The sequence below is a fragment of the Oryzias melastigma genome, linkage group LG17 (genome assembly GCF_002922805.2).
Source record: "Oryzias melastigma strain HK-1 linkage group LG17, ASM292280v2, whole genome shotgun sequence".
Lineage (NCBI taxonomy): Eukaryota > Metazoa > Chordata > Actinopteri > Beloniformes > Adrianichthyidae > Oryzias > Oryzias melastigma.
The window spans coordinates 28519503-28533475 of record NC_050528.1 but is presented as its reverse complement, the minus strand read 5'-3'; the positions used below and the strand labels follow the sequence as shown (position 1 = coordinate 28533475).

The following is a 13973-nucleotide window of genomic DNA, read 5'->3' as shown; positions in this document are numbered from 1 at the left end:
CTGGCCCGATCAGACTCTTTCGGATCCAAATTTATTTCCGATCAAGACAGGTGGGTTATACCGATGGTTGATCTGATGTGGTGCATGTAAAAAGAGAGTCCGGTCGTGTGTCATTACTGCACTGGATATTACCTTATGCATAGAGGGTGTGGGAGTCTTTGGAGCGTGAGGAGGACCGATCGGCACTCTCCATGAGTGAACCGTTTCTCTGAGCAGAGCTGCAGCATACATAGATTTCATGTCTGTGAGCGGGAAGGTCTGGAAGGGTGGGGGTGCTTTTTTAAGGCTGGTTTATACTAAGTATAAACCAGAATGAAGTGGTTTATTTCAAGCAGACAAGTGGTTTATTTCAGAGTTGATCGCTTAAAAGGGAGTGGAAGGAAGCGAACTTATATAATCCCACCCTGGCTCGACCATACCATTTTCTCCACATGAATTATCAACATCTGTTACAATTGAATAATGGTTTTCAGGGCCCATGTGCGCAGTTCTATTTTAATCCGATCTTTGACCCGATCACGGACATTTTGCACATGTAAACACAGCTATTATGTGAGTTGTAAAGTGCTTTAGGCCCTAACAGAAGTAGGGATGCACTTCATAAATATCTGCCGTTTACCAAAAGACCAAACCCACAAATAACAAAAGGGAAGAGGACTGCTTCTGGTTCAGCAGTCCGTCAGAGGACTTATTGAGGAATGTTTTGTTGAGTGTTTTGTGCTTCATCAACAGAGTTGGATGCAAACTTGACCAATGAGCTGATGCCGTCTCTCCTCCAAATGGACACCAGGAGCTGTCAGGAAAAGGCACAGGAAGTAAGGAACCCTCCAGAAAGCACACAGTTAAGGCAACTTATGGATCAAAGTAAAACTGGTTGATTCTGAGTGGTGCGTAAAATGTGCAGTTATTCATAATACAGATTACCAGATTGAGACTTTCTTGACATTGCGGAGTAATTAACCAGCTCAGTGGTCTCATGGTAGAGTGTTTGCTCTGCAACTGAAATGTCACTAGTTGAAATCCACAGTCAAGTCATACCAAAGACTTTAAAAATGGGGGTTAAAACACCACAGGGTTTCCAAGCACAGCTGTGTCTGCAGCTGACCACTCCCCCGGGGTTGAGGCAAATGCAGAGGGCACATTTTATACACCTAGATATGTGACAGATGATGGGACTTAAACTCAACAAAACCCAAGCGGAGCAACGGGTGAACAGTCTCTGATAATAAACCTTTCTTAATTTTGCATTCAATTATCCAACACCTTTAGATCTTATTCACAAGGCTATCTAAAAAATAAATTGAACTGGTTTCTGTTTTACAGTTTTACATTTTACTAACAGCAATAAAAACCTATTTAAAAATATGTAAGCTGAGTTCATTTGATGTATTCCTTTCAGGAGGATGAGGATCTTTTTGAGGGGAAGGAGCTGAAGGCCCAGCTGACACTGCAAGAAAAGGAACTCCAGATGATGAAGAAAGAAGCTGATGGGCTGACTTCACTCAGGGAAAGAAATGTCTTCCTCCAGAGCAAGGTATGAAAAACAGTCATCAACAAAAACATTAGAAAGAGGTGATAAAACTGCACTCAAAAGATCAGTGTTGCTGTTGGTAAATGGAAGAGGAAGGGATAGCTCATCCCATGAACTGATTCATGTAAGGGTGATTTGATATATTTAAAAATGCATAAAAATTAGTTTTGTCACTTGAGCTGATTTTTATTGGTGATGTATTGTTTACCAAGCTAACTTAGATTTTTGAAACACAAGAGCACAAGTGATGACTAAAAATTTGTATTTAAAATGTTAATAAATAAATAAATCCAACCAAACTTTGTGTAAAACTGAGTCCTTAAAAAAGGTCAAATTAAAACAAGTCTACTTGAAGTATCCATCCATCCATCCATCTTCTTCCACTTTATCCGTCACCGGGTCACGGGGCAGCAGTCTGAGCAAAGATGCCCAGACTTCCCTCACGCCGGCCACTTCCTCCAGCTCCTCTGGGGGGACCCCGAGGCGTTCCCAGGCCAGCCGAGAGTCATAGTCTCTCCAGTGTGTCCTGGGTCTTCCCCGGGGCCTCCGCCCAGTGGGACATGCCCGGAACACCTCTTCAGGGAGGCGTCCAGGAGGCATCCGGACCAGATGCCCAAGCCACCTCAACTGGCTCCTCTCGATGCGGAGGAGAAGCGGCCCTACTCCGAGCTCTCTCCGGGTGACTGAGCTCCTTACCCTATCTCTAAGGGAGCCCCCAGCCACCCTCCGTAGAAAACTCGTTTCAGCCGCTTGTAGTCGGGATCTCGTTCTTTTGGTCACGACCCAGAGCTCATGACCATAGGTGAGTACTGGAACGAAGATCGACCGGTAAATTGAGAGCTTTGCTTTCTGGCTCAGCTCTCTTTTCACCACAACGGACCGGTACAGCGACCGCTGAATGGTGGACGCCGCTCCAATCCGCCTATCGATCTCACGCTCCAATCTTCCCTCACTCGTGAACAAGACCACAAGATATTTGAACTCCTCCACCTCAGGCAGGAGCACACTACCCACCGAGACATGGCCGGAGAAAGGACTTGTCTGCCATGGGAGTCCCTACCAGGGGCAAAAGCCCCCGACAGCATAGCTCCTGAGATCACTCGAGCACTCAAACCCCTTCACCATGTTAAGGTGGCGGTTCAAGGAGGGGAACTAGCAACCAAGCAAAAATCAACTCAAACAGCAGAAGCCCCACCCCCCCCCCTGCTCGGGAGAGGACTAAAGGGAGCAGCCACAAGGTAAAGAAGAGATGTGGTCAGAGAAATATCACATTAAAATGGCTTGTAAAGGCCTTTATACTATTTTAAACTGTAGTACTGGACATTTGATGCCAGGTGGACATAGATTCAGAGAAACGGAGAGAGACCAAATAGTTCAGATCAGGAAAGGGATTTGGAGGGTTATATGCTGCATTATGATAACATGAACAAGTGGATTAAAGGAATCACAAGAGTTGCATAATAAGGAATGGAAGGAGGGAAGGTTTTAAAAGAGTGGAACCAAAAATCAGTTAAACTATAAAACTCACCTCAAGTATATAAACTGAGAGGTTTTGGGGAATTGGAGATTAATGTATCCTTCACAAAACATAAGGGAATGGCCTTGTCTCAGAGCAAATTTAGAGCTGTGATCCTGAAAAAAGCATGTAGCTACCTCCATTTAGGATTAACCTACAGCACTCTCTGTGGTGAAGCTCACTGGTGCACGGACGTGTCAAAAGAACGTCAACACAGAAAAAACTCCCTGAAACTGTAGTAAACATCTCTGTCCTCGCCATATCTCAACTAACAATATTTTGCAGGATACCCTTAAAAACAGCAGCGGCAGCTCTGTTACCTCACTGCTAAACGTGTATGTCAATCACCAAATTAAAAAACATGCAGAAAATTTAGACATGTAAGCAGCCCATTATTTTATTACTGTGTGATTCAAACTTTAAAAATCCAATAAATTCTGTTCAGTTCTATAGCTGGAAAGCATGAGGATCCTAAAATACCGACACACAAAAAGCTGCGCAGCAGCAAAAGCACCGCCAGTCTGTGAAAAAAACTGGACAATAATGACTTCTATGGATGCAGCGATGCAGATTTTCTAACTGTTCAATTTGTACCTAAATACGAGGGTCACGGTTCAATACGTACCTCAATACGAGGGTCACGGTTCAATACGTACCTCGATACGAGGGTCACGGTTCGATACGTACCTGGATACGAGGGTCACGGTTCGATACGTACCTCGATACGAGGGTCACGGTTCGATACGTACCTCGATACGAGGGTCACGGTTCGATACGTATCTGGATATGAAGGTCATGGTTTGATATGTATCTGTATATGAGGGTCACGGTGTGATACGTACCTCGATACGAGTGTCACTGTTTGATACATATCTGGAAACGAGGCTTACGGTATGATACGTATCTGAATATGAGGGTCATGGTTCGACACGTACCTCGATGCGAGGGTCACGGTTTGATACGTATTGAACCAATTCTACTATTCCACAGATTATGATTTGTTTTACAATCCGAAACAACATAACAGAAATCAGATTTTTTTTCAAGTGCACAGCTTTTGGCACTTATTGTAGAATCACACTTAAATAGAACTCTTGTAAACTTGTATACAATTTAATCAAATGTAAAAGTGCATCAGTCCTCAATACATTAATATAACATGAATATAATAAATATAACAAACTCTAACAATCTAAGATGTGCTCTGAAGTCTTGACATTCTGCAGTACTGCACTCTTAATGTTCCAGTGTGAGGGCCGTCATATAATGAACATTTACAGACAGATAGATCTCTGTTACCCGTAAATTCCAACTGTACGTGGAAAGTTGTGTGTTTTCACTAAGTTGTCTTCAGTCTCTTTGCGCACTTGTTCATAAGGCACAGGCAGTGGCGGGCCGTGCATTTCACACCTAGGCCTTCAGTAGTGCTCCATCTGAATCAATCCAACCCCCATTAACTATTTTATGGCAATAAAACTTCTACTGCAGGTACAGCTGCCACACACACACTAAAAGCATAAAAAATAACCTGATAAAATTTCAATATTATGTAGGGAGATAGCAAAATTTTACTCACCAAAAATCCAGATTATTTAAACACAAAATCCATCCTTTCTATCCTCAAGAAGATTTCAATCACTCTGTCGTGCAGAATCCGTGCGTTTCGCAGATGGAAAGTGTTCCGTGGCTGTGATAAGCTGGAAAATGTTCTGGTATTCCTGAAGCCTCTTGTGGTCGAGGAGGGAGACAAACATCAGTTTTTGTGATCTTGGAATCTGATCTGTGTCTGGAAAATAATATTGTCGGTAGTGCGCGAGGATTTTCCGCTGCACGCGCCCGCGGTGCGTTCAGGGGCCTCGTAGATTTCCTCGTATCAGCTTCACTCCCGCTCAACGGAGTCACGGAACTCCTTTACCCGTGCCAGACAAAACTGTGCCACAACTTTACCCAGACATTCATTTTCCACCAAAAATCAGACGATGAGACGCTTTCACTGGCAAAATCTTCAAACCTGACACGCCGCTCCTCGGCACCTGTGTCCGTCACATAACGCAGAACCAGAGCGAGCTGCGAGCTGTCCAATCAAAGCTCGTGAAAATGATGACGTTTCCGTAGGCCAGCTAGCTGGCCTTGCAATCGCTTGCAATGGTCTACTCCAGATCTGATTGGTTGAAGCAACAGTTTGGTCGACAATTATTTTATGCTACAGGGCCCGCAGAACTGATTGTGAAGGCCTTCAGGCAGATTTCTTTGACCCTAGCAACAAATGGTGCTGCAATGTGATTGGTTAATGCTTAAATAGGAAAATACACGTCTGGAAGCAGCGCAGGGAGACAGCAATGAAAGGATGAAGACAGAGCATTTGGAATTATAGAATACGTATTCACGGAAATAAATAATAATTAATATCAGTCTGTGATTCAGATATTTTTAGGCCAGCAGAGAAGGCCTTGCAGGCCCTGACGGCCCGCCACTGGGCACAGGTATATTCATATTTTTCTGTGAAATATGGACGAGCTGGTACACTATATTGTTTGTCAACTGTTCATTAAATGACAAAATCCTTCATCATCAACCACTGAAAAAAGAACTGCAGAGATTTAGCAAGGCAAGGCAAGCAAGTTTATTTGTTTAGCACATTTCATGTACAGAGACAATTCAAAGTGCTTTACATAAAACATTAAAAGAAGCAATCAAAAGAAATAGTAAATATGTGATCATTAAAATAAAATTAAAAGAAAGTAAAAAGATTTTAATTTAAGACAAGCATAGATAAACAGTGCGGACATAAACTTTTGAAAACATATTAATCAAATACAACTGAGAACAGGTGAGTCTTTAACCTGGATTTAAATACACTGAGTGTTTCAGCAGATCTAATGTTTTCTGGAAGTCTATTCCAGATCTGTGGTGCATAGAAGCTGAATGCAGCTTCTCCATGTTTAGTTCTGACTCTAGGAACTGATAAAAGACCAGATCCTGATGACCGGAGAGGTCTGGCTGGTACATACTGGGTCAGGAGGTCAGTCATGTATTTTGGTGCTAAACCATTCAAAGCTTTATAAACCAGTAACAGAACTTTAAAGTCTATCCTCTGACAGACAGGTAACCAGTGTAAAGACCTCAGAACTGGACTGATGTGGTCTACTTTCTTGGTCCTTGTGAGAACCCGAGCAGCAGAGTTCTGAATAAGCTGCAGTTTCCTGATGGATTTTTTTGGTAGTCCTGTAAAAACACTGTTACAGTAATCAAGTCGACTAAAGATGAAAGCATGCACTAGTTTCTCCAGGTCCTGCTTAGACATCAGATCTTTAATCCTTGAGATATTTTTGAGATGATATATTACATCCCTCCTTGGGGAGGAGGAAGAAATGTGTAACATAAAGAAAATAAGTAAATAACCGGGCAGGGATAAGAAGGAGACACAGTGTTTAATGAAGTGACAAGTGTCAAAACATAAGATAAAAGAGACTACAAAAAGGCAAATGAATGAATACTAATAGTAACTTAGGATCTCAGGCTTCACAGCAAAACCAAACAGTCAAACATAAGTATTACTCCAAAGCAAACTAAAGAAACCACCAGAGCAAAATTAACAAATACAACAAACTAAAGAGGGGGAAATCAGGAGCTAGCAGGCTTGGGCCAGGCAGACAGCAGGGGGAGGCTGAGAAACTAATTCCCCACTCAGGAATTTCAGCCGCCACTGGAGCAGAGCTTCCTGGCTTCTTTTAAGCTTCCCTCCCAGCTCAGGGATTGGCTGGGAGGGTGTCTCAACCAGCTCTGCAGGAAGGGGGCGGAGTCAGCAGCAGTGGAGGAGCTGGACTTGTGCAGGAGCTGCATGGTGAAACAGATAAAACACAAACAAAACACACACACAAAACACACACGACCAGGGGTCGTAACACGATAATAGGCTGATTTAGTGAGTGCCTTAATGTGTTTATCAAATTTAGGTCTGTGTCTATCACTACACCCAAGTTTCTGGCCTGGTTGGTAGTTTTTAGTTGAATAGATTGAAGCTCTGTAGTGACGTCCAACCTTTTTTCTTTATCCCCAAAGACAATAACCTCAGTTTTGTTTTTGTTTAATTGAAGTAAGTTGTGACACATCCAGTCATTAATGTCCTCAATGCATTTACCAAGAGCCTGTACAGGGCCTCGGTCTCCTGGTGTCAGTCTAATATATATCTGTGTGTCATCTGCATAGCTATGGTAACTAATGTTGTTGTTCTTTATAACCTGGGCCAGTGGGAGCATGTAGATGTTAAATAGAAGTGGTCCCAGGATGGAGCCTTGGGGCACTCCACATGTAATTTCTATTGGCTCAGAAGTGAAGTTACCAATTGACACAAAATATTTCCTTCAGTTGACATAGAATGTCCTGCAGTTCTTTACTGTTTATGGGTTGAAACTGAGCCATTGGGTTTATACTGGTTTCTTGTGGATAGGGTTCATATCCTGAACTTGTAGTTGACAACAATTGTTTGTCTAATGTTTTTGACTTTGTCCCTGAAGAATTTGGCAAAGTCATTACAGGCTTTGGTGGAGTAAAGTTCTGGTGCCACTGACACAGGGGGTTTTGTCAACCTGTCGACTATAGCAAAATTGGGAGGAGCCGACTCTGTGAGAACTGCTCCCCTGCTATTCTCATCTGACCGTGTTTCAACTAAAAACATAAAATCAACTTTTTTCTCAGTGATAAAATCAATAATTAAAAATGTTTTTCCTGCTAAAGACCTGACTTTTTAAAATGCTAACTTGAGAAGTCTAGGAGTAATAATATTTTCATTTTATTTCCGCACTCTAACCACTGAACTCCATGTCGTGGTGAGTTCAGGGGTAATTGGACATCAATAAATAACTTCCTGTCTTTGATTGACTATTTAAAACTGGTATAGTGGAATTGGGAAAAAAATTAAATTCTAAGGTAAGGTATAATAGGACTGTTTCACAAATTGATTCAAGTGTCTAAATGGTGGAAGAATAGAAAATGAATACCCCTCGCCCACAGCAACCTTTCATTCATTCTCGTTCATTACATCTATAAATATTCGTTCTCATCTTCCTCAAAGACCTCCTGCTTCAGAGCAGGTTAGCAAAAAATAAGTCCAACATGTTAGCAGCAGATGTTGGCGTTGTGGCTACTGTTCTGTCTCCCTGAGTACTGCCCCCTGCCCTGCCCTGTCCTCCCAGCAGGGCGGCGCTACTGATCCTGGTCCACCACTAATCACAGGATAAAGTCTGGTATCGACATGACAGTATTGGGCCTAATATAAAATGCTGATCAACAGGAGTTCAAGGAGACAGTTTTTAAGCCACAATCCTGTCCCCAAAACTTGCAAAAATAAACAGTAGTGACATGTTTGAGACAGTTTTTTTTTAAATATAGAATGAATACATCCTATCCCTCCGCCATGTGCTCAGACCATATGGGTCCAAAACCCTCGGTGGGCTCAACGGAAGGTTCTACTGTCCCAAAATAAGTCCCTCGTAGCCTTAACTTTCATTTGTTTATTCAATATTTTATTCAAACTGTTTGTACTCCTTAGCTGCAAAGTCAGAGGAAGTGGAAAGAAGAAGCGGCACATCCTCAAGAAAAGCCTCAACATGTGAAAAAAGAAATCAAAGAGCAAGAGATGCTCATCAAAGCATTCCAGCAGGTTAGTCTCCTTGATTCTGTCTATGTGCCTTATTGATACCCTGGTTCCATTTTAATCTGTTAGGGTTCAACTTTAATTATGTTTTAGCGTTAAATATTTAATATGAAACTCAAAAAATAGTTTAAAACCAGAAATATGCCAAATGCTTGGACCTCAGCGCTTCCTTCCCAGTCTTTCCAGTTCTTAAACTCTTCATTAATTCCTTAAAGAAAAACTTTTAGAAAATCTACCCAGTTCATTTGACCCTTTTTATCCAAGAAACAACATCTTTTTTCTAATGGGAACATTTTTATTGTTTCTTAATGTTCATTGGCTAATGTGCTTTTTCAGGAAAATGAGAAACTGTATTTGCAACTGAAGGCTCTTCAAGCCAAGAGCAAAGCCAACGAAGAGGCAATGTTTCAAGCAAACCAGAGGCTGCTGAATGAGCTGGCATTAACACGGTCAGATCATTGATTGAGATCTTCACACACCTTCTTTCTTCAGTGTTTCATTTGTTCAACTGAGAGTGAAAGTGCTTTTACCTTTAGCAGGGACCAGCTAAGTAAAAGCTCTTGGCGTGTGGGAAGTGTGTTACCAGTGAACTGTTCTGGAGACTTGTTGGCCCAAATCAGAGTACTTCAGGTACAGTCCCGTTTCCTATGTCATCTTGAAGCTGCAGATTGGTTTGTCCGTTCCCACAGATGTGTTCTTTGTGCAGAACAATGAGTCCAAACTGTCGGAGGAGTTGCACTCCCTGAAGCAGGAAAAGATAGCTCTAGAAGTCGACCTACAGCAGATGAAGAAAGAGAGAGACTTGGCTAAAGCACAGGTTGTCTCCAACAAAGGTTAGATTGGATTAAAAAGCGAATGTCAGTTATTTTTAAGGTCAGTTTATCTTAAAGGGCCTAAATCATACCGTTGTTTAGCCTTTCAGAATGAACTATGTCCAAATATATCAAATCAAATCAAACTTTATTTATAAAAGCGCCTTTCATACTCAAGAGTAACCCAAAGCGCTTCACATTTAAAAACAAAACATACACAATAAAAGCCCAACCCACGCTTCACACACACACACCCTCCCCATAACACATACACCCATGACCCCACACACAATGAAAAAATAAATAAATAAATAAAAAAATAAATAAAACTTGTAAAATAAACTTAAGGCTTGGCTCTGCTATGAGGAAACAGTATTGACAGGTATCTATCATACCAGGAGCCAGCTCGGTCAAAGGAACATCACCACGGCGCCCACCCCGACCGGAACAGCACGGAGTCCACTCCACAGCTGTGAGGCTGCAGTGCAGGACTCCAGCCGCCCCAGCAAGGGCAAGAACCACGGCAACGACCCCAGACCAAGCAGACAAGCCCTGATATGATAGAACCCACAGGAATCACTGGGGGTAAAATGACAGTAATATAATAGAATTAAATACATAAAATGTATGTAAAATAAATAAATAACATTGAAATTGAGATTAAATACATAAAATATTAAATAAAAATCACAAAGAAGAAAGATAAATGAATGAATAAATAAAATAAATGAATAAAAATTAATTTAATAAATAGGCAGATAATATCAACCAAAAGCAGAATTAAAAAGGTGGGTCTTGAGCCTCTTCTTAAAAACCTCTATGGTCTCTGCTGCTCTGAGACTCTCCGGCAGGCCATTCCAGAGGCGAGGACCGTAATGGTAGAACGAAGCTTCACCATGTGTTTTGGTCCTCACCTTAGGAACAACCAACAGGCCGGTGCCGGAGGACCTCAGGGTCCGCGAGGGTTCATACTTTAAGAGAAGATCACTTAAATAAGAAGGCCCAAGACCATAAAAACATTTATAAACCATTAAAAGAATCTTAAAATCAATCCTGAAACGCACAGGGAGCCAATGCAGCGATTTTAAAACTGGTGTAATGTGTTCAAGCCCCCTGGTCCTCATCAGAACTCGTGCCGCCGAGTTCTGTAATAATTGTAAGTTTGAAAGAGATTTTTGAGGTAAACCAGAGAGCAGGGCATTACAGTAATCTAAACGACTAAAAATAAAAGCATGCATCAGCACCTCTGTGCTGGCAAGAGAGAGGAATGGGCGGACTCTGGCGATATTTTTAAGATGATAAAATCCTGTCTTAACGACATTTTTAATATGAGGGATAAAATTCAGCTCAGAGTCTAAAAGAACGCCCAGGTTTCTCACAGAATGAGAAGGTTTGAAATTATTAAGCGTTGGTAAAATTCTCTCTCTCTTGTCTTCAGGACCGATGATTAAAACTTCTGTTTTGTCCTGGTTGAGCTGAAAGAAGTTCTCTGCCATCCATGACTTTATATCTAAAATACAGTTTAAAAGAGTGTTTACAGATTCAAGGTCATAAGGAGACATGGCAATGTAAAGCTGAGTATCATCAGCATAGCTGTGAAAGTCAACGCCGTGTCTCCTGATGACATCCCCAAGAGGCAACATGTACAAATTAAAAAGAATGGGACCTAAAATTGACCCTTGGGGAACCCCACAACTTATTTCATGGATTCTTGAGGAGCATGTATCCATACTTACATAAAAGTGTCGGTCTGTAAGGTAAGAATAAAACCACTTAAGAACATTTCCAGAGAGGCCCACTAGACTCCTAAGTCTATCCAATAAAATCTGGTGATGTACCGTATCATAGGCGGCACTAAGATCCAGCAGCACCAGAACAGAGAGTTTTTCTGAGTCCAAATGTATTCTAAGATCATTAACGATCTTTAAAAGAGCCGTCTCTGTACTGTGGTTCATTCTAAAACCAGACTGGTATTTTTCTAAAATGTTTTTGTTACTTAAAAACTCATGAAGTTGAGTAGCGACACTTTTTTCTATAATTTTACTTAAAAACGGTAAGTTGGATACAGGTCTGTAGTTATCCAGAGTATTTGGATCTAAACTGCTCTTCTTCAGAAGGGGCCTCACCACTGCTGTCTTACAGGCAGAGGGGAAGACACCCGTCTGAAGAGAGCAGTTCACTATGTTTAAAAGACTCAAAGAATCCATAAAATGTTTTAAAAAGTGAAGTGGGAATGGGGTCTAAAAGGCAGGTTTTGGTGTTTACTTGGGATAAAACTCGACCAAGCATTTCCGCATCAACCAGGACAAAACTCCCCAGTGTTTCCTCAGGTAAAACCAATGCTGGTGATCTGTTGAACAAGAGTTTGGCACAGGTGAAAGACTCGATCTTATAGCATTGATTTTACCCATGAAGTGGTCTGCGAAGTCCTCACATGCAGCATTAGATGACGGCATGGAGGACTTATTAAAATCTTTGTTTATTAAAATATCAATTGTTTTAAAAAGAACTTTGGGATTGTTTTTATTTTCTGTAATGATTTTTGAAAAGTAAAGAGTTCTGGCCTTTTTAACTGAGCTATTGTACATTTTGAGTTGTTCCTTTAAAATTTCTAGATGAATTATTAATTTAGACTTCCTGTATCTCCTCTCTGCTCTTCTGCACTTCTATTTCAGACACCTTATGTCATCAGTCTTCCATGGTGTTTTAGAAGTGGTTCTTAATGTTTTTGTTTAATATATATGATCATACATTACCTTTGACACACTAAACACATTATTTATGAAATATGAGTTATTTTTGTGAGAGTTTTTCTTACCCAGAAGTAAGATGGCTCGATATGAGGCTCCGCCTTTCACTCCTTGTGGGAGCCGCCCATTCCATGATGTCATCATGCGCGTGAGATGGAAAACATGGCGGATGGCGGAGCAGCAGCGGTGAGTCCAGATACGGACTCAGGACAGAAACCAAATAAAGCAAATGAACTGGACTCATAATTTCCGGGTAAAACTGCTGCAATCATCACTGACCTTAAAAATGATATCCGTCGCCTAAAAGCTGAGCTGGAAATGGAAGACGCACTGCTTTCCAAGTTCATGGATGTCTCCTTCGCCCAGTCTAAGCAGCTAACATCGCTTAGCGCCGCTCTCCAGGACACAGCCCCGTGGGATCCTTCCACCTGTCCACGGCCTTCTTCATTCTCAACTCCGAAACAAAGATCCCTGGATGAAGAAGTGGTTGTCCGGCTGCCCAGAGGGAGTTTTGATGAGACTCAGAAGCCTCCTCTGCTGAGTCTCTCAAACCGCTTCGCTAGCCTGGCTTCGGATGTTCTAGCTCCTTCTGTAGCAAACACAGCGGCGCAGATTCCACCTGACCTGGGCTCCTTCATGGAGTTCCCCGCTCTTCGGAGAGACGCCACGGAGATCCCAACGGAACACGGAAGGACCGTGGCAGGCAGCAACCCGGCTCGGGCACCGAGGATTTCCGCGAAAGCCTTGTCTGCTCCTGACACACATCGCCAGCTGGAGCTCCCCCCGTCTTCCCGGTCAGCAACATCTTCCTCCCGCCGTCGGATCCTGAAGGAGGCCGTCCGCTTCCACTCCAGTGGTCTTCGCGCATCGCCGCCATCTCAGATGGCAGACCAGCTCGGAGGTGAGGCTGCTGCCGCCGTGGCCGCTCAGGTGCGCTCCGTGGCTGATACACCTGTCAGCGCTTCACCTGCTCCCGCGTCTCCTCCTCCTCTGTGTGCCCCGACAACGGCGATTATTGGGGATTCAATCATAAGGAACGCACTGTTTCCCCGGAGAGACAGTTCTGGACATCCTGGAGAAACTCCCAGACCTGCTGCGCTCCTTCCCTTCCTCTGTGAGGAGACTGATTTTACACGTCGGTTTTAATGACACGTCTTATTGCGAGTCAGAAACGACCAAAAAGGCTTTTATTGAACTTTTTTAAAATCATGCCTATTGACTGTTTTTATTTCGGGGCCCCTCCCCTCCCTCTCCCGCGGCCCAGGCCGTTTCAGCAGGCTGCTGAGCCTGAGCACCTGGCTCCAGTCTGCTTCCAGACAGAATGGATTTTTGTTTATTGACAATTTTAACCTGTTCTGGAACAGACCCTCCTTTTATAGACCTGATGGGATCCATCCCAGTCCACTGGGCAGTGAGGTTTTAGCAGCCAACATTAGACACTCTGTCCCGACATCACCTGCCCTCATGCCCACACCCATCCAAACCACATCTTCATCTGTACAAACATCTCTGTGTGGAAATGACTGACTGGATTTGGCTTCTTCCTCCCACATACCCCAAAAAACTTCATCTACTTCCTCTCCAAGGCCTGCTGTCCTCCCAGTTAATCCCATTAAGACAATAATCAGAGTCAGGTCTTCCATGAGGAGACGTGTTGGGAGGAAACCAAACATTCACTGCCTTCACCCTCTAGATCAGAGGTATTCAA

General features: G+C 42.7%; 1 protein-coding gene across 1 annotated transcript in view; it reads left to right on the top strand.

Annotated features, from left to right (window-relative positions):
• Positions 1-13973, top strand: part of cep162 (centrosomal protein 162) — a gene marked incomplete at its 5' end in the record, with an annotated part of 120830 nt that overhangs the window by 45999 nt on the left and 60858 nt on the right. The window contains 6 exon segments of the mRNA XM_024280308.2: positions 733-815; positions 1400-1534; positions 8599-8709; positions 9040-9152; positions 9240-9333; positions 9410-9536. Of these exon segments, the coding sequence (XP_024136076.1) occupies positions 733-815; positions 1400-1534; positions 8599-8709; positions 9040-9152; positions 9240-9333; positions 9410-9536 (663 nt within the window).